The sequence below is a fragment of the Channa argus genome, chromosome 13, assembly GCF_033026475.1.
Source record: "Channa argus isolate prfri chromosome 13, Channa argus male v1.0, whole genome shotgun sequence".
Taxonomy (NCBI): Eukaryota; Metazoa; Chordata; class Actinopteri; order Anabantiformes; family Channidae; genus Channa; species Channa argus.
The window spans coordinates 15,833,347-15,852,758 of NC_090209.1; the positions used below are offsets into that span (position 1 = coordinate 15,833,347).

Below are 19,412 nucleotides of genomic sequence, written 5' to 3' on the forward strand. Positions count from 1 at the left end.
AAAGACTAACATTCCTGTTCTTGTGCACCTGATCCAAACAAGATCATTTAGTATAAGGTAAGCAGCAGCAACCAAATTTTAGTTTCTTGCTCATGCCTTTCTTGCCTTACATTATAGCTACTTGAGCTGTTTCTCAGCATTAAATATTCATGATTAAACACGTTCAAGTTCAGAAAACAATGTCCATTCATTAATACCTTAGTCTGGATGCTTTAACATTTTTGTCAGCATCTAAATCCAACCACTTACAAATATTCAGATTAAAGCTCAGATTTTGTTCAAATGTTTTTAAATCCTTGAAGATGGAAATACTCATATTTTTAAGACAAGTCTTCTCATTACTATGAAAAGTGAAAGTGGAAAGTTGTGAGCATAGCTTCTGTCAAAGCCAGAGACGGCCTGCTTAAATGGTAAGTGCACACATTTTTAAATCTCACATTTTCAACTTACAACAACATGCTGTTTCAGATAAATATCTGCATTTGGATGACTTTTACATATTTATCAATAAATCCTTACAGAGCCATATGCTGTAGAGCATGTGAGGTAAGCTACTGTATCTGGGAGTTTGGTCTCTGCCTGCACCACCTAAATCCTTGCTTACAAATTTTACTTGACAATGAACTATAGTTTGTCTTTTAACTGCAAACTGCAGAAGGAGTGATGGTCAGATACCGCATATGCATTGAGAAAAGACGGAGCTGCTGTTTGGATACATGGATCCAGGAATGTACCTTCAAAGTCCAGAGAGGACGCTCAGAAACCACATCATCTCTTGGGACAAACTACCATGAAGCAATACCTGGAAGACCTCAACCTGCTACCAGTGGGAGAAAGCACATGTTAACAGCATCAAGCTTTAATTAAACTAGTTTGAAAACATTTGTTGATTATGAATGTATGGCAACTTATAATTTCAATGAAAGAAGCCTTCCAGCTCTGTATTAAAATTCAGTTCCATTATGTAGATTTGATGATATTTGTTACCGAGCTCTATGTATAATTTTTTCTTTAAAACTTAAATATTTTTGGACTTTAACCAGATAATTTTTTATTTATTTATTTTTTACACAGGAAATGTTAAATTTTTTATGGTCTGCTTATATGGAGCTTTTATACAAAGCGTTTTACAATGTTGCTTCTAATTCACCTGTTCTCACACATACAGAAACACACACACCAATGACCGGGTGTAATACAGGGCGCTCCCCTGACCCACCAGGACCAACTTAGGGTTTAGTGTCTTGCCCGAGGACACTGACTCGTAACATAAAACTTAAAACTGTGTTTTAGCACAGTGGAAGTTAAATCAGATTCTTCACTTTGACAACCGTTGTATTTCTGGTGGGTTTTTTTGACCACAAGATAGCGCCATAGTGCAAAAGGAGGACAAAACAGGATGATGACCTCATTTCATTTTCTAATGATCCAAAAGCATGATTTGTATCTGTATTTACATCTAATTATATATTTAAGATGACTTTTCCTGTTTGACCTCTGAAAATAATTAAGCTGAAATATTGAGCGTTAATTCAATATTAGCAACTCTTAGAACAAACCTGCACAATTTACGCCCTCTCTCAAAATTACCTAAAGGTTTTTTCATTACATCTGCTTTCGATGACCTCAAGCAGGACGGTATTGTAGTTGTGAATTACAAACCCTGTTTTACAGGCTTGTCTGATCTATGGCGTCTTTCCCTTTTAGATTGATTTTAGGGGCTAAAAAGTTTCCATTTAGTGGAAACGTGGTGGTCCTTTGCTGGTGTTCAAACAAATGCCCACAAGCACATCCATAATCCCAATCCATACTCCCACAATTCCTTTCTACAGAAATTTTGAATAAATGCAATAAATAAATAGGGTCATGGGAGGCTTGTCTTACAAGACATTAGAAAATTAATCAGATCCATGATCAGGCAGAACAATAATACTAAATTTACTAAACACAATTAAATAGCAAATTTGAAATAGTGAGATAAGATGTACCTGAAATTTGGGGGGGGGAACCAAAACAAAACGTTAAATTAACCTACATTTTATGTATATTCAGAGACAACAGATGATTAAACACAAACTTTTATTTTACACCGCAGTACTAAAATATTTCAGTGTACAAAGCGTAAATTCCTGCTGGCACGTGTAATCAGTTAAAGTCTCTCTGAAAATCAGCCAGCTCAAGTGAATTATTTTATAATCAAGGTAAACAAAACAACACTTCCTACCTTACTAACGTTTTTAAGACCAAACCAAAATGAAACCTACAACTTCATACTTGAATAAACTCAATGAGGACAAACAATAAAGGACAAATCAAGATTTCTGTTCCACACATTTGTGAAACACTACATGTGAGAATTGCCAAACTGCAGGTGTAACTCTGGGTTTAATTTTGACATTTGTAGAGATAAACAATACCTCAGCCCAACTCAGTATGGTCCCCTCTAAATTTCATTTAGGGAAGGTCCGAAGATCTTGTTATTGAGGAGAAGGTCTTTGTCAGGGAAATCCCACTCTTGGTTTGAGCTGGTGCACCCACCAATGTCTTGAGCTTCTCCATAACTGAGTCCAACCTCGATTCAGATGAAAACCTGGGCTGTCCTTGTCCGAGGTCCCTATACATGTGAATTAAAGTGTTGGCATTTCAATTAATGTAAAGACAAAAACAAGTCATGGTGAAGAAGGTATTATACCTAGTCAAATTCAATTTTATTTCAGACTTCCCTTTAATTCACAAAACACAGAAAATGCATCCATAACCACTTCAAACACAAACTTTCAATAGGAACTTGTCAAACATTTACCACATCAACCTCTGAGCTCACTTGCAAACCTTCAACACACTTTCAGTGTTTGTTTTGCCCCCCACACAAACTTCACTAGCACGAAGTCATTTTCACACAGAGAGGATGGTAACGAGAAAATAAAACACACAACCAGACCCAGCATTCACATCAAATCAGACAGCAAGAGAAAGTTATGAGAGAATACAAATAGTCATAGCACTTGACATTGTTTTTAAAGAATTAAAGTTGATAGAAAACGATGAGAAAAAGCAGGGACCTTAGGGATCTCAACACCCAATAAACGTCCTTGTGATGGCCTTTAGGAACACATTCGTACTTGCTTCTTCCTTTCACACTCGCACAAAGCCACAGGTTCTTCTCAACTCTTGCAGGCATTTGTCTCTTATATAAAAAAAAAAAAAAAAAAAAAAAAACTGTGCACAAACAGTCCTCCTCACACTTGCTTTCTTTCAATTTGCTCTCCCGCTCGCTCACTCTCACTCGGTCCAACACAAATCCCACTCAATGATCTTGAAAAGCGACATATGCAGACAAGATTTTTATATCCATTAAAAGGGGAGAGGAAAAAGAGAACACCCACCGTCTAACACAGTATATGCAGAGTGAAGCTGTGTTCTTTGTTGACAAAGCATTTACACATGGGAAGAGGGGAATAGATACTGAGATCTGTCGAACATTGCTGCCAATGAGGCGCTTCCTCCCGGGAAAATTGGAAAGAGTTGGTGAACTGCAGAAGAGATTTTCATGAAGGCGTTTCCAAAAGACATCAAACAAAAAACAAAACAAAACAAAAAAACAAAACAAAAGATGCAATCAACTGCTTACAGATAAATAATATTAAGCTCCTTTTAAAAGGAGCCGAGGATCTTGAGATACTCGTGCATGTTTATAAAGCTTTATCTTGCATGCAAAGTCATCTTCGTGTAACATTTTCCCAAAAACAAAAAATGTAGCGTGACAGTTCCAGTAGCAAACTAAACTTTTCACCCATTCAACACATGACTACATAATCAGTCACACAGGTATAAACTTGTTCTTTAACAAAATAAAAGGCAGTGTGTTTTTCATAGGAGGAAAATACACTATAAGCAGTTCCCCACTGTAGATATATACTTACCAGATTAACCTATTAGCAACAGAAAAGGTCACTGCAAGGCTATCTACATTCCCCAACTAGAAGACTTAGACTCCATAGATGTACCAAAGCCAGAGCTGAAGCCACTGTTGGATGCTGTGTTAGTGCCTGCAGCCCAACCGAGACTAGCTGAGCTAGGGCTGCTGTAACTGGTGCTGGCAGAGCTATAGGTCTGATCTCGGGTTGTAGTGGCTGTGCCTGCTGTTGTGGTCAGACCCTGCTGATTAGCCAGCATGCCCATCATTCCCCAACTGCTCTGCAGTGCTGCCTGGGCAGCGGCCACCATTGCAGGGTTGAGGCCAAGAGCCCCAAAGTTAACCCCACCGCTACCACTGCCTAGCCCGCCCCGATTGCTCCCATAACCCTGACTGAACCCACCCACCCCAAACCGCCCTCGATCCATCATTTGCCTACTATTATTGTGTTTGGGCTCAGCATTGGAGATATGCACGCTGACACCCTTGATGATCAAGTCCTCTCCACACAGGGCTTGGGCAACCTGAGAAAGAAGTGAGGATGAGTTTATTGTTGCAGTCACATTAAGTTTATTATATAGACTTATCATACACCTCAAATTTCATTTTGCTGTGTCCTTTTTGTAATCCCTATTGCTCCATGCAGGGTGATGCACGCCTTAAAAGGGTTTTCTAAATTTTTAATGTATCATTTTTTTAAAAGATTGATACTTAAGCACCTGTCTTGCATACCTTTGTCTCTTATCTATTTTCAACATAAGAAGTACCCTATTTTATTATAATGGTAGATACTAATATTAAAACTCATTAATTCAAAATCTTACCTGGTCATCAGCAAATGTGACAAATGCAAATGCCCTGAAAGGTTTGGGGATGAAGACATCAGTGACTTCACCATACTGCATGAAGTACTGCCGCAGGTCATCAGTTGTCATATCTTCTGTACAGCGGCCAACAAAGATTTTACGACTTCGCATTGGCTCATCCGGACACGTCTTAAAAAGGACAAAGAGCCACAGCCATACATTTGTTTTTTATTTTCACAAATTTCAAATGAATGTATTGCCCTGTCATCTAAAGAAGACAGAAGGAAAGTTGTCATCCAATGCTCACTGTGGCAGATGTGTTGATGAACACTGAGGCAGAAAGTCATCTGACATCTGGTGTTCTATCTGGTTTAGCTAGCTATCTGAGAACTAACTATCCACAATGTTAGCTGCAGTGGTAATGTTTGGGGAAAACATTACTCTAAATATGCCTTAGACATAAATTAACACAAACATTATAAAAGTATGTAAACAACACGTCTGGTTTGAGGCATTTTACTAGTATCAGCAAATGTTGGAAGATCTTCTGGAGTCATGTAGCTGCTGTAACATATCCGTGCATCCTTGGTACATCTGTCTGTGCAAGTGTTTTGAGCAGCTGGAATATTGGTAACTGGACTATCACTCCCATAAAGAAAATAAGGGGTGTGTGATATCTTGTACAAAACCAATAAAACAGATGTCCAATGTAAGGTTATTTACTGTTAAAAGATACAGCCCTTATGATAAAAGAATGGCTCTGACTTGGTCAATACATTTAGTTTAAGCTAATGTTTGATCTATAATAAAGCCTAGAATTTCTGCAGCACTGTTTGTTTTGGTCAATACTTTAAATTAACCACAAGATCTTTCACAAGTCAGCGTTTAAAAATGGTGTTCAACGTACCCTTGAGTTGGGAAGTTTGCAGTCACACCATCGTCCATCAATCATGTGTCTCTGAGCAATGACTTTGGCTTGAGTCTCATAGTCAGTGAAGCGAACAAACCCAAAACCTTTTGAATTACCAGTTTTTGCATCTCTTTTGACCTGCAGAACATAAAATGTGAGAAGACTTATTTACAGTTTACTCTGAACCTCAACAATCTGACACATTCTTATTAGATTCCAAGTTTTACAAATGATGACACTAAATGTTTGCAGCCAGATGAGATGTCACTACCTGTACCATGATGACCTCCCCAAATGTGCTGAAATAATCTTTCAGGTCTTGTTCTGTTGTCTTCCACGGCAGCCCTAGAACAATGAGATCCGATGTCTTCTGAAACCCCCTCTTGATTTTTACCGCTGAGGCAGCGTCAATCTCATCCATTTTCCTTTTATTATCTGAATAAAAAGTAGACAGACCTTATTTTCAGTATATAATTTCCAACCAAATGTTTACATTGATTGAACGGTCAAACCCGGACTATTTAAGCTTTCAAATGTTTGATGCACACAGCAATAAAGTTACACTAAGTGAACATTTTGTGTTACACTGACTGCATATATTAATGCAAACCATGGGCAGTGATTTGATCATAACAGCCACCACTCTTCTGTGAAGGCCTTCTACTAGATGTTAAAATCTGGGTGCAGGTCAGGAGTGTTTTTATTTTCCTTTTCTTTTTTTGTTATGCTGAAAGCAAGAATGGGCTTTTAAGCACATTGGGAATAATTCTGGTTGTGGAGTTATTATATTTGATAGCACTGTACATAGAGATGCTTCTAGGCCAAACCAACACTTATGAATGTTCGCCTAAAACCGAAATCATAACAGTCAAATGCTGATATTCTGAACCAAACTTCAAGAAAAGCTGAACATTGTAACCTTCACGATAATGGCCTTTTTGAATCAGTGTCGCCCGCCTCACCTTTGGGATAATTGACCACATAGACCAGGTTTCCCCAGTCGCTTTCGGGTGCATGCAGGACCCCCTCTACGAGCCGGACTCCTCTCATGCACTGGGTCTCTGGGTTCCTGTACCGTAGCCCGCACGCCCCTGGAAACTGTGCTGCTACCGACGACAGCAAAACAGTACCGTCGTCCTCCGAGGGGATCTCCATGGGCTCTTCATTTTCATCCTCAGCCACACGAATATACAACTCGGACATGGTATCTTAAAGGCTGAACGCGGGTTCAAGTGGATTCAGCGGATTTAGCCCAAGTTATTAGTAAACACAAGACTGGTGCGCAGTTTTTGTAGAAGTTCAAAGTCCACTAAAGTTAACTGGGCGAAGCAACTAAAATGAAAGAGAAGTCAAGCGCTTACGGGTAAAGTGAGTGAAACACGCACTCCACAGCTGCCACAACATTTAATATCTAGCGGCCATGAGAGCCGCGAATACCCTTTCCCACTGACTGCGTGTATAAACAAGTTAGCCAGCTAGCTAGCAAACGAAAGAACTCAGGGTAGCTCAGAGAATGAATGACCATCTAATTTTGCGCTACATGTAGTGTCAACAAATACACGAGTATTCTTATTGACTGCGAACGTATGGCCGAAAATCGTACTTAAAAATCATCATCAACTCGGCAACTTATTATTTTAAATTTGAGCACGAATCGCCTCCTTAGAAGTGTACACATTTGTTACTGCTAAACGCTCTAACCTCTAGTTGGCTAACAAAATGGCTGCTCACCTTGTGAGGATGACATCATGTAGTTGGAAGGACACACTGTGGATTTTTGCAGGGATGTCAAAAGCGCTAAAAGTTAAGTCATTTTGTTAGTAATTAGACTTCAGATAACCAATTTCTGGTTACATTTCTATAAAATGTATTTATATGTTAAGTGGTCAAGTTTATTTATCTTGTTCCATTTTATAATCTGTAACATGCAAATGTCAAACTTTGTGCCTTACCTTTGAAATCTGCCCATAACGACTCACCCTAAAAAACACAAACAAAAGCTGCACACATGGAGAATGGTGCAGTTTTGGATTTCCGCACTAGTATCTGTTTTTGTGTTTTTGGCCTTTTGTTTTTTTGCAGGAAAACTGTGTAGGCTACATTATCATAAAAGATAATAATAACAGGTCTGATGAACTCATTAGAATCACTGAAATGGTGCTCCAGGGTGAAGCCAAACGGTGTTCAAAGTTTCTAAACAAATCAAACGTGTTTTATGAATACGTGTATAAATAATTTGCGGGATCTAGTGTGTGTGTATTTGATTTTTTTTGGCGCAACCTTTCTTTTTTTCTTTCATTTAACCTTTATTTAACCAGATAAAAGCCATTGAGATCGAGATCTCATATACCAGAGCGACCTGGTCAGCAGCACGTCATAAGAAATTAATACAATTTTAAATACACATTACCAACTAGTTAAAATAAGTTAAAATAAACAACAAAGTGCAATAGATGAGGACAAGGTAACAAATTAAAAACACAAGGACTCTCCATGGACTCTTGCTGTTTGGTGATTAGGAAAGAACGGAAGGCTTCAAATGAAATTGGTTTAATATCTTCAGCGCTGTTTGGAGATTATTCCCATCAGAAGGCGGCAGCAAAACGTAATGCTCCCTTCCCCATTTCAGTCCGGACACGACGAACAGTGAGTTGATAAAGGTCACACGAACATAAAGCATAATGGCTTTTGGTTCTATGTAGACCCTTGACTGGAGTCTTAGACCAAAAAAAAAAAAGGTTAATTTGAAGATTTTCGACAATTTAGCATGATTTCAAAGAAGACAAGGGGCCACAAAACATGTGACTAAGCATTTTTTTTTAAAATCACGTAATATTTAAAGAGAAAACAAGACGTTAAAAGTTAATTTATAATGGATAATACAGAATTCTTTAATGACTAAATGCTTAAAAGGCTTAGTAAAAACTGCCTTGCACATGCATGAGACAGTTATCATTATTTGTGACTTTTTTGTCATTCTTTTTAAATGTGTCAAAATAAACACACTTGCTTTATCACCTCCTCGCTTTACCTACAAATAGTCCAGGGTCAGATTGCCATCAGTAAAGGTGTCATGAATCACATAAGAAGATCCCACAATATTCTTATCACTATGTGAAAAATATTATTTTCACGAAACTATTTACCGTAATTAAAATATAAGCTCAATTCTGAATTCTCTTATACAGTGTTTCATCACAAAGAGTACGTTTCCATTCATATTTAGAATTTATTTATTTTTAGGGTCAATTACACAGGATGATCCATACATAAGCAGATAAGTCCCTGTTCTAAGAAATACCCGATGTATTCTTGATATTTTACCTTTGCAGCCTTGCTTGGTGGTGACATTGTCTGATTGTAACAGTGCTGCCCAACAAAGAGAAAATCCAGTGTGATCTGGGGTATATTCGGGTAAATGCTGACTGTTATTCATCATTAAAAGCTTCATACCATTTTTTTAGCTATTATTGTTTTTATTTGGTATTTTGCTTCATTTAAATAATTTATGTTGCTTTGTTACTCTGATGAGATTTGCGTGTCTTCAGGTGATCAGACAAGTTGCCTATGACAGCTGGAGCGATGAGGTAGTAATTAAATTAATTCCTTGATACTGTGCTTACCTTGTACATATGCAGAAATATGTTTGCAGATTTGCACAGATTAGAGAGGAAAAGAAGGGACCTGTGTTTGACTTTGTGTTTATTTTGGCATGTTTGCATTACAGTTAGACTGGTCACTGTCTTTGAGCGGTCACATCATTGTGGCTCTGGAGGATGCCAGCTTGATCCAGATGAATGTTGACATGAATGGGCCAGCCATTATAGTTGGAGGCAGGAGGAGGGACGTCTTGAGCCCTGTGAAAGTACGTGAAAGTCGTTTTACTGCCACCCAGTGACCATTGGCAACATAACAACTAAAATAATTTGTTTCTGATGATTACTTTGGTTTAACCAGGTAATAGAAAAATGAAGGAGCCACATGTCCAAAAGGTGGGTAGAAGGCATAGAACCTATAGTGTAATTTAGTGTTTTGTGTTCCATTTGGAACACAAAATAAGCAAAAATCTTGTGTGATTTCTGATTACATATGTTGGTTGATACAGATAAATTAGCTTGTAACCTGCATTTAACTCATTTTATCTAAAGTAACTATTTTTGATAAAATATTAGTTTACATAACGTGAATACCTCAAGGAATATTTCAAAGGTCTTTATTTAAGCAAACTTCATTAAGTGATCACAGTAAAAAATGTTATTCCTTGTGAAATTTTCAGTGACTATCATTTTTAAGCTACGCATGGATTTGACCAAGCGAGGCAGCTATGACAATGAAGGACTGACAGTCAGCAATGTGTTGGTGAACCAGACGCATAATTTCACTGTGCACAAGAATAATAATCACAGAGTAATATATTTGGAATATTTACTGAACTTAACTTTCTCACTGTGCATCATTTCTTGCAAGGAGTCATCACAATGTACAACATCTAAACCAGATTTGTTTTACAGACCTGTGCAGAAAGCAAACAACTCCTGCAGCCATTCTACAGGGTCGATGTTGTGCTCACCTTCAAGGAGACAAATCACATAATGCACTGGACCATGGAGAACACACTGCCATGCACAGGTGAGTGTGCTGCTGACGAGCACAGTAAAACTAAAGTGGTGATTAATTATTGCATGATATTTTGACCACTAGCCCTTTGACAGGTTTTTACGTTAGGTACACCAGGTACTTATTTTTGTTTGTTGCCCAATAAATCACTTAATCTTTCAACTTTAGCACCTTTCACGAGGTTTAAAATAAGTTTGAAGTATATATAAAAGTGATGCATAATATAATAAAATCAAACAACAACACCAAAGGGAGAACAGGCCAAGATGGTAAAAGTAGGTTTTTAAAGAGGATCTGTCAAGTGCATTTCTATTTTTATGTGTTACCAGTTTCCTCGACAACCTGTATCTTTATTAAACTTCTATTATTTATTCAATTACGAGTTTCTAAATCAACCTTTACAATGTCACTAACCCAAATTTATATTAAGTCACAACTAGCTTTACCATGCAAGAGTCTTTGAGATTTGGAAAGAGGTTTGCAATTACAATTCTTAAACCTGGATGTAAGATGAACTCAAGGAAATCTTTTCTCGTCAGAAAATCAATATAAAAACAGCCTTAACTTTTTACATATGTCGCGAGGAGACATTCAAGGGAAGTAACGCTAAGCAAAATGTATTTTTTTGAGTGAAGGGAGCTCTAACAAGCGGTGTATGTAAGTTAGTGTAATAAAGTGAAGTGAGATTTAGTTGGTGTTTTTATGGAGAGAGTTTTTAAAATAGTTTGAAAAATACAGACCTGGTAATACTGGTAACATAATTTAAAAAATCCAACACAGAACAACACAGCTCTGTCCAGGTTCAACTTTGCAGCTAAGAGTTTAACTACAGAACAGCTATTGTTGGACCACCTTCCCTGCAGGGAAGCTAAATAACAGAGCTCCATTTGAGGATTTGACTACACAATTTTCCACAACCAGTTCTCCTCACACACACACAGAGTAGGCAGCATTTTTAATACATACATGGAAGGGGTGTATGAGAGTCAAAGAGAAAATGTGTCTGCTGGGTTCAACGCCATCACCTCCATTAGAGATTTTAATAATACAATAATTTTAACTAAATTTCCCGCTGAGCCAAATCTTCAGGTGGCAAGTCATCAGGTGTGATCGAGCCATCGACACAGTGGTTGCACCTGAACATCAACAATTCAACACAACCAGTGGGACTAAACACCAGCAGATGCAGAGAGGACTGAAGTGGATTTGGGAGAACTGGAAATCAAATTTCTGAATAACATTCAAAACTAATTGTCACAGACAAAACAGCAGTATCTAATGCACCAATTCTTGAAGCAAACAGCCTTCGGTCAAATTAGACTGTCAAAGTGCAATTTCAGTGTAGTGCCAACACTTGTTTTAAAGCCATTTGATTCACTTCTTTTGTTTTAATTCTCTTTGGTGCCACATGTTACACGTCTGTTTGCAGTCTTGAAAGGTGATGCTGTTGTCAGTCAGCTCCGTGAAGGTTGATTATACAAGCAGAAATAAAGGCAGACCTCTGCTAGCCGTTGCCCGAGGGTGAACATTATCCAGACACAGACAAGGCAGGCGTTAAATAAACACATGTCTATCTGAGTAGTACAAACAGGCTGATGTAGAGAGGACCCTGCAGTTGTTCCAGCTGATGCCACCTTCCAGGGAAGCTTTGTGTTATAGAAACTCACTATAAAACATTGATTTTAATAGTACAGAATGCCTTTTTGTCATGTTTATATTTTACTAATGTATGTTTTTCTTCTGTAATCGAAAACAAATCAAATCAAATGTTGACTCGAAACATTGACCTTCTGCTGTGCTGCTTTACGTGTCTTTGCTGCAGTATGTTGTGTCATCAGGAGAGGGCACTATTGAATGAGAGACAAAACTCTCCGTGGACCGCAGCTTGCAGCTGCTCATTTTGAAATTCAGCACTTTTAGGTATTTTTAAACTAAATGTGATTTTATTCTGTTTTGCTTATGCTGACAGTCAAACTGTATGGAAATGATTCATGACCCTTGCAAAATGTAGAAGAGAGGGAAGAGCTCTCTAAAAATTAAATAGATAATTAGTTGTTATCTAACTGAAATATTAGTACTGCCATCTTAAATGGTATATATATAAAATGCACCAGAGGGCATCAGATTCTTTTGACCAAAATGACCATAGGTGGTTCACTTTTCACCCTTTTGTAAAAATCTTGTTATTGTGACCTCCTGGTATGCACCAAAGCGTCTGTAAATGATAACAGTGCAGTGTTATGCAGTTACATGCATCATATACAATGGGCTGTGGGGCAGAAAATCTAAACTTCCTTGTGCCTTTGGTCCCCATCTGTTCAGTGAACTTATGAGCAGGAAATGGAATAAGTGGTGCAAAAAGCACACCAACATCCCCCGTTCTTTCATGTGGCCTCTCTTGGTCATTACCCTATCTGTACTGACTGTTAACTGTCTTTACAAAGTTAAAAATCCCTTTCATGTTTCACTGTTTCTTTTTTGTTTTAATTTCAGTCAGACCATATGGTTTGCACATCTGGGAGATGCTAAGCATGGTGGCACCCAACCCCCCCCCCCCCAACACACTGCTTCTGTGAAGTGATCCATATATGGTCTTCATTGTTATTGCTCATAATCACTCATCATTATTATAAACAAGTTCCGTCTTGATTGGCCGCTTTGAGTTTTGCCAGTAAAGATGCTTAATAATGTGAACTTTCAGAATTTCAAACAAACACAAGTCCTTTGGAGAAAGTGAAAACTTCTGTTTGGTTTAATTCAGAACTGTGAAACATCACACTATCATCTATCTTCACTCTGCCCTGCAGCTGAATTAACCACCTGTGACTAATCACAGTCTCCACTTGTGTGTGAGTGCCATCCTGTTCTGAAATAAGGAACATGCTGTGGAGACATTTGCAGTAGGTTTTTGTGTGTAGACACCTCCACAAAGCTGGGAAAACAAGAAATATGTCTCGTTAATGTTCCGCGTTGTCAGAGCTCCCAAAGTGGCCCAACAACGCTGTCTGACAAACTGCACCATTTGTGCCATGACCACAAACAAGCAATTGGATCAGATCAGGGAATTTGATAAGTCTATTTCATCTAAACTCATTTGAGAATAACCACATTTGTTCCCAAATAATAGAAAGAAAGTGTCATTAACGGACTGGCAATTTAATGACACCAAAATGAAGTCAAAATTACTACTGTGGACAACTTTGGGTCATTAAATGCCACTTGAGAACCCTCTGCTCTTTGGCAACCAGCTCTCACACAATCGGGCTTTCATGCCACTGAAGAGACGCAAAGAGGAAGAGAGGGAGGAAGGCTCAGCGTGGCTTTGAGTGGTTAGCTGGGCCTCTTCATCTCGCTCGGTGGGTAATTACAGAATCATGGGTCAACCAAGCATGTAACCACGGTTACGTTGCACAGTAGCAGATGTGCTCATGACATTATCCAGCACCAGAGCAAAAGGTAAATAAAAACAGATGCGGCTGGTTGCTACGGACCTTCGCCAAACTTGTGCATTCCCCTAATTGTTCCCATGTGGGCCTGCTGAGCTGGAGTAGTAAAAGGGGCGGGCATGCCCAGTTTAAGAAATGCCCATGTTCCTCAACGGAAGAAATTTATGAATGGGACAATGAGCCTGTGATGGTGGTTGTGGGGAAATGTGTTTATGTGTGTTAATGTGGATGCCTGGCATTCAGTGGAGGTTTAATAGTAAAAATACAGTTTTACCCATTTTCTCATCATTTTCTCTCTTTTCCTGAGAGGAGAGCCTCCCTTCTGCCCTCCTGGCCCTCTCTGAGCATCCTGACCTGTTTTGAGCTGTTTTTTTTTTTTTTGTCAAACCAAAATACCTGGACATGTGTGCGTGAGACTGCACAATGTCAGGGAGGTCCCTAGTTGGGTGTGAGCCAAGGTGGCCGCAGGCCAGATGAAAAATTCAGGAAGAGCCTTGATTTCAGTGATATCCTGTCTTTGCTTGGGATCTGATTACTGAACCGAGCCTGAGCAGAAGCTAAAATGTGATGTGGTTTGAGACTGTATGTTTATCAGCAGGGTTACAGGTGTATTTGTTACAGAATGTGTGTGCACACAGGTTACAGTAAGAGTAGGCCACGGGGTGGACTTGAAATTCCTGATTTGTTTTGATAATTTGATAAACAACTTGTTGCTTCCCATATCTTCTGTGTTGCTTCTGCTTAGCTGGAATGTGGTCTATCCTCTTTTCACCACATGAACACACATAAACACACACACACATTTACACATCTTTTACACTATGAAGCTTGCTGCCAACAGTGCGTGCCTCCTTTCCCTCTCTCATTAACCGCAACTGTCAGATCCTCCAGATGAGGAGCAATTAAACCAGATAATAAACACTCACCATCAATTCCTGTTTGTTGATGCTGTTGTTGTTGTTTTTGTTGATGTCGACGAGTTGGGGGCTCCACTCCTGGCACCTTAGTGCTAACTAGTACTTGAGTAACACGCAGGAGCAGAAAGGGAAGAGTACTTCATAACACTGAAAAGGCTTCTACGTGCTGCATGTATGGCAGCACCAGGCTGACAATAAAATAGGTACAGTGAATGTTAACAATTAGATTCTAATCAGACACAGCTCACAGAGGCTGCTCTTTTATCCCTTGACTTCACAGAAAAAGCAAACAAAGAGCTGCAAACTGTCAAGATAAAACACTATTTGGGATTGGTCGTGTCTTAGGGCTTCTTAAAGGGCAGTAATCTTGCTGCACGCTGCTTCCTGAAAAGACATGCTGTAAAGACTTGTGTGTTTGCTCTTGTATTGGAGTGATAAGGCCGCTTCTCATCACGCCTCGCTTCTGATGAGGCTCGTCTCCCCAGACGGTGGGAAGATGGGGAGGTGTTGTTGGGGGCTAAGAGGACAGCCACTGCAGATGATCAGGTGATGCAGAAAAAAATGAAAGACAGACTGTCAAAAGTGGAGCTGCCGCTGTGAGGATCAATTGCAGTGTGGTCTTTTTACAGTATGTTGATGGTCACTTGAAGCATAAAAAAGTTAACATCTGTTCCAATGAGAGGAACTCTAGTTGACCCTGTGAATGAGGCAAAGGTGCATTTTCACCCATGATTGTTTATCCTGAGAAAAAATAGTGCCTGGGATGGTTTTCCACTTAAAATTGATGGCTGCACAAAGCATTCTTAGGAATTTAAAGACAATAGCCTTTCTTTCAAAGGCTGTAAAAACATGTATACAGCTGTACAAGGAGTTTCCTGATCCAAAGGCAAAATATGGTGTCAGATATTCCTATTACCAATCAGGATGGCGTGGCCTGGAAAATAATGTACAAGATGAAACTGTGGCCTGTTCAGAAAAGTAGAAAAAACTGATCCGATTTCCCTTTCTCTGTGGAAAAATGGACGTGGCCTCTTGTTTTGAGACCATATTTCCCTCAAAAACACTCTGAAAACTAAACAAAATTGACAGTGTTGGATTTATTGTCTTCTGGTCTTTTGTCTTCAGTGGCTACTGTTTGTGCCTTTGCCATGGAAACAGCAAAGTTATTTATCTTTACAGCCCTTTTACAATAACGTCCCTTTCCTGACCAAACAACAGAGGAAATATCAGGTCAAGCCTCTTCCCCCCTATAATGATCAGGTCAATTCAGCCTCAGTATTTCAGAAAGCTTCATGCACCTTCACACGTGCCCACATGCAGTCATGCTATTAATGAGAAACATACAGGTTGTGACTTAGACTTCCATCCTCTCAGTGTATGTGTGTGGTTTTTTTTTTAGTTTGTTTTTTTAGATTCCTTTTCCTTTCTGTTAAGGGAAATGGGGGGTTATGGTTTTTCTATTTATGCTCTGGATGTATGAAAGCTCAGAAAATCAGTTCAGGCAGAAACACTAGATGGAGACAGAGAAAACTGGGTCCCAGGTTGCGTCTTGTAGTATGACTCCCTTGTGAAAAGAGACTTGATTTTGTTTCTAGTTTGTTACAAATCCACACGAATTCTGGCAAGACCATGCAATATGTAATATTCACCTTTTTTTTCATGCTATTCAGAAACTGGTGGAGTACATTTTACTTGCTTTGAACACTCACAGGATAAACCAAATAATCTCCTTTTCCCAGATAAAATGTGCTCCATGCAGTCAGTAGCACACATCTTGCAAATCCTTGTGACTTATATGTACTCCAGTACACTTGAGCTGTCGGGAGCTGTCCCCTCTCTTGGCATTGGGTAGTCGAGCAATTACTTCTTTTAAGGAGCTTTTTAGTTGCCTGGAGTGTATGCAGACTACTTTTCTCAATCCACATAAACAGTACAGATAATAGAAGAAAGTGACAATTTAGATGAGGAGGAATAGGCATAAAAGCATGAGGTGCGTAGAAAGTGCATGTCACAATTAAATTACTTAATGGGTGAAAGTCCCACGATAGATCACATGTAATTTACATCAAGAGTCACTGTAATAAAGACTTTGTAAAACTTACATTGAAATTCAATTAGAGTGTTGAATGCATAACCAAAGCCGTGAAAAATGAACTCATTGGGGGTCCCTTTTCATTACTGGCCTGAGGCAAAAGAGACCATTAATTTAATACATTCCATGTTTTTTCACATGAGCATTTTTAAGTTAGTGCACATTTCCGTCCTAATGTATCTAACACAAAGAGAGAGCCTGCCAAAGACTGCATTATACAAGCAGCAAAGAACCCCGCCACCCCCTCTCCAGTTGTTACCTTGAGTAGTCATACCACTTTCAATCAGTCAAGCTTGAAAAACGACCTGGCCCTAAAAAAACAAAACAACAAAAGAAGAAATTATGATATTGTTTTATTGATTCATAGTCATAGTGAATATTCCTGTACTGCAGGTGCCGCTCCTGGCACAGTGGTGCAAACAGTGGCGCTGACTTTGACTGTAAACAGTTAAACAGCATGTCTTAATTAAGATATTACTGTTTTATCTTAGAACAGTGGATCTGCACCCTTCAGTCAACCACAAAGCCAAAACAAAACAGAGACCCCCTTCAGATGTTCCACCCTTAAGAGGAGTACTAATTAAAAGACTATTTCATTAACTGTTCCAGCTTGGTAAATATAAGTTTACTAGGGGTCAATACACTTTACAACACATAATGATTTGGAATATAATTACTGTGTAAAGGGAGCCATGAAAAATACCTTCAAAATGAAGCAAAGTTGTTTGTCGGTCCAACGATGACCCACTGTGTCATTCTTGGTTAACAGAGTTCAGAGGGCAGGTCATGTTATCTGCTGTCAACTTGATGCACCAACAGTTTATCAGCCTACTTTGCGCCTTTGTACAATACACTGGACTGTGATTAGTGAATAGGTGGGGAGCCACAAAAACAAAAAAAACACAGGCTGTATAGTTGCAAATAGGTGAAGTAATTACTTGCCAGTTTTTGTCTTTAACTTCTGCAAAGAGAATTTGCAAAAAAGGATCAAACCCTTTTAAATACAATTTAATTGTTAATCGCAGGTGTAAAAAGATTCACACTTTGCAACACTTTTTTTTTAAATTTTCATGCTGCAGAAGAAAACTGCTGTGCACTTTTTCACATGTAGAAATTAGTTTGAATTCCACACACAATGGTCTTGCTCAACTCATGACTCTTTCTCCCCTCCTATTGTTTTTCATGTTCTGTACACACAGGCTGTTAATGAAATTAGCCCGTAGAACAATGCGTGGATGCAAACAGCAGTGCTGCATGTGAAAAGTCATAAACACTTCTTTTTTCTCGGGGGATAAAAATGAGAGTGACACTAGAGCCAGTCCAGGCGAGCCGTCACGAAGCAGGGATGAAAACGTGCATTATTCATTGAAAAACTGTGAAAGTTAGTGCTGCTTTTCCTTGTTTCAGCACGCATTTTTCCATTTGTCTTGTGATGCTAAATTTTTAACGTTTTCCCCACATAGCATTAACGTTGCACACAATTAGTGACTTTACAGGAAAATCACTTCTGACACGCCTGTGTTCACAAATTATAATACTTCAGAAAGGGAAAATTCAGCTGGGAGAATGGGGCCGAGAAAAATATGAGAGTCATCTAAATATTATATGCGCTGCCCTGGAAAAGTGACAAAATCTTCTAAATTAACAGAAAAGATGTGAAAGCTAATTGAAAACTTTTGGTTTATTTATATATGTTTAGAAAGCTCATCACATTTTCAAGAGCAGGATGTGCCCTCCACAAACACAACACCATATCCTGACGCAGAAAAAGAGCAGGAAATGCTGAAGTGCATATTTGATTTATTTATTTTCACCCAGACGGATACTCAGAGCTTTATACAGATTTTGCCATTTGGAGGTTGAAATAATGGATGGGGCACTCATCCATTTTTAATTCCTCCATGTTGTGTGAAGGGTAAACATGCTGTTTGAGATGTCTTTTCTCTGCTGAACTGTGTTTTCTCATTATGAGACTGTGTATAGGGAGCAAAAACTAGTCACGAAAGTGCTTAAAGTGTGTTGCAACAAGTCATTGAGGGTGGCTTTCAAATAATGTTTATTCTTAAAAGCCACTCATTTCTGAAGACAAAAAAAAACAAAAAACAGCATCCATAGGCGCTCACTGTAACATTTTATATATGTGGATAAATTTAATGATACTTGTGATTTTCCTCAAATTAATTTGTAGTATTCAGTGATCTAAGGACAGGGATCTCTGCTGACAGACCGTCCACCATTGGGAAGTTATTGTGCGAGTAATACAGTGCAACAGCTCTCAGTTTGGACCCAGACACCAGCCCACAGATCCACTGATAATTTGAAATCATTTTTAATAAGTCATAATTACACAGAGGGTCTGATTGTGCTCTGCAGCCCTTGAAAATGAAATATGTTACATTGGGGCCTGATGGTAAAGGATATTGCTTGCCGTTCATACATAATTGAGCGATCTTGAATGTCAAACCAGTGGGAGAAAATGCAACAGAAGCAACAGTACACCTCACCACAAAGCTGCACAGCATCCTCTCCACTCCGAGCCAGCCTGCAGAAAGGAACATGTGTTATGTGGTGTACCGAAGTGCCCGAAGGAGGTGTACATTGACAGGTTTGGTATTCAAGAGTGCTTACCCAAACTGCAGCTCTTTAAGTAACTACTGCGTTTGTTCCCTTCATTGATCTCATTGAGGAGAAAGCCACATTTTTTTTAG

At 38.9% G+C, this 19,412-nt stretch overlaps 1 protein-coding gene and 1 long non-coding RNA gene across 3 annotated transcripts; one reads left to right on the forward strand and one right to left on the reverse strand.

Annotated features, from left to right (window-relative positions):
- Positions 1-2,060: 2,060 nt before the first annotated feature.
- tardbpa (TAR DNA binding protein a) lies at positions 2,061-7,363 on the reverse strand. 2 transcript variants are annotated; one of them, XR_010916368.1, is made up of 7 exons: positions 6,595-7,360; positions 5,904-6,067; positions 5,630-5,770; positions 4,741-4,911; positions 4,356-4,440; positions 3,387-3,533; positions 2,061-2,614 (listed from the first exon to the last, which is right to left on the reverse strand). XR_010916368.1 is itself a non-coding variant. In XM_067527172.1 (5 exons), the coding sequence occupies exons 1-5, from the start codon at positions 6,833-6,835 to the stop codon at positions 3,967-3,969; spliced, it is 1,191 nt and encodes a 396-aa protein (XP_067383273.1). In that variant the 5' UTR covers positions 6,836-7,363; the 3' UTR covers positions 3,420-3,966. The 2 variants fall into 2 exon arrangements, 1 of the variants encoding a protein (XP_067383273.1); XM_067527172.1 differs by lacking the exon at positions 2,061-2,614 and having other exon boundaries at positions 3,420-4,440; positions 6,595-7,363.
- A 480-nt stretch (positions 7,364-7,843) lies between these two features.
- Positions 7,844-9,617, forward strand: LOC137139637 (uncharacterized). Its single transcript, XR_010916369.1, has 3 exons — positions 7,844-9,219; positions 9,360-9,497; positions 9,590-9,617. It is a non-coding gene; the product is annotated as an uncharacterized lncRNA (long non-coding RNA).
- Positions 9,618-19,412: the final 9,795 nt, after the last annotated feature.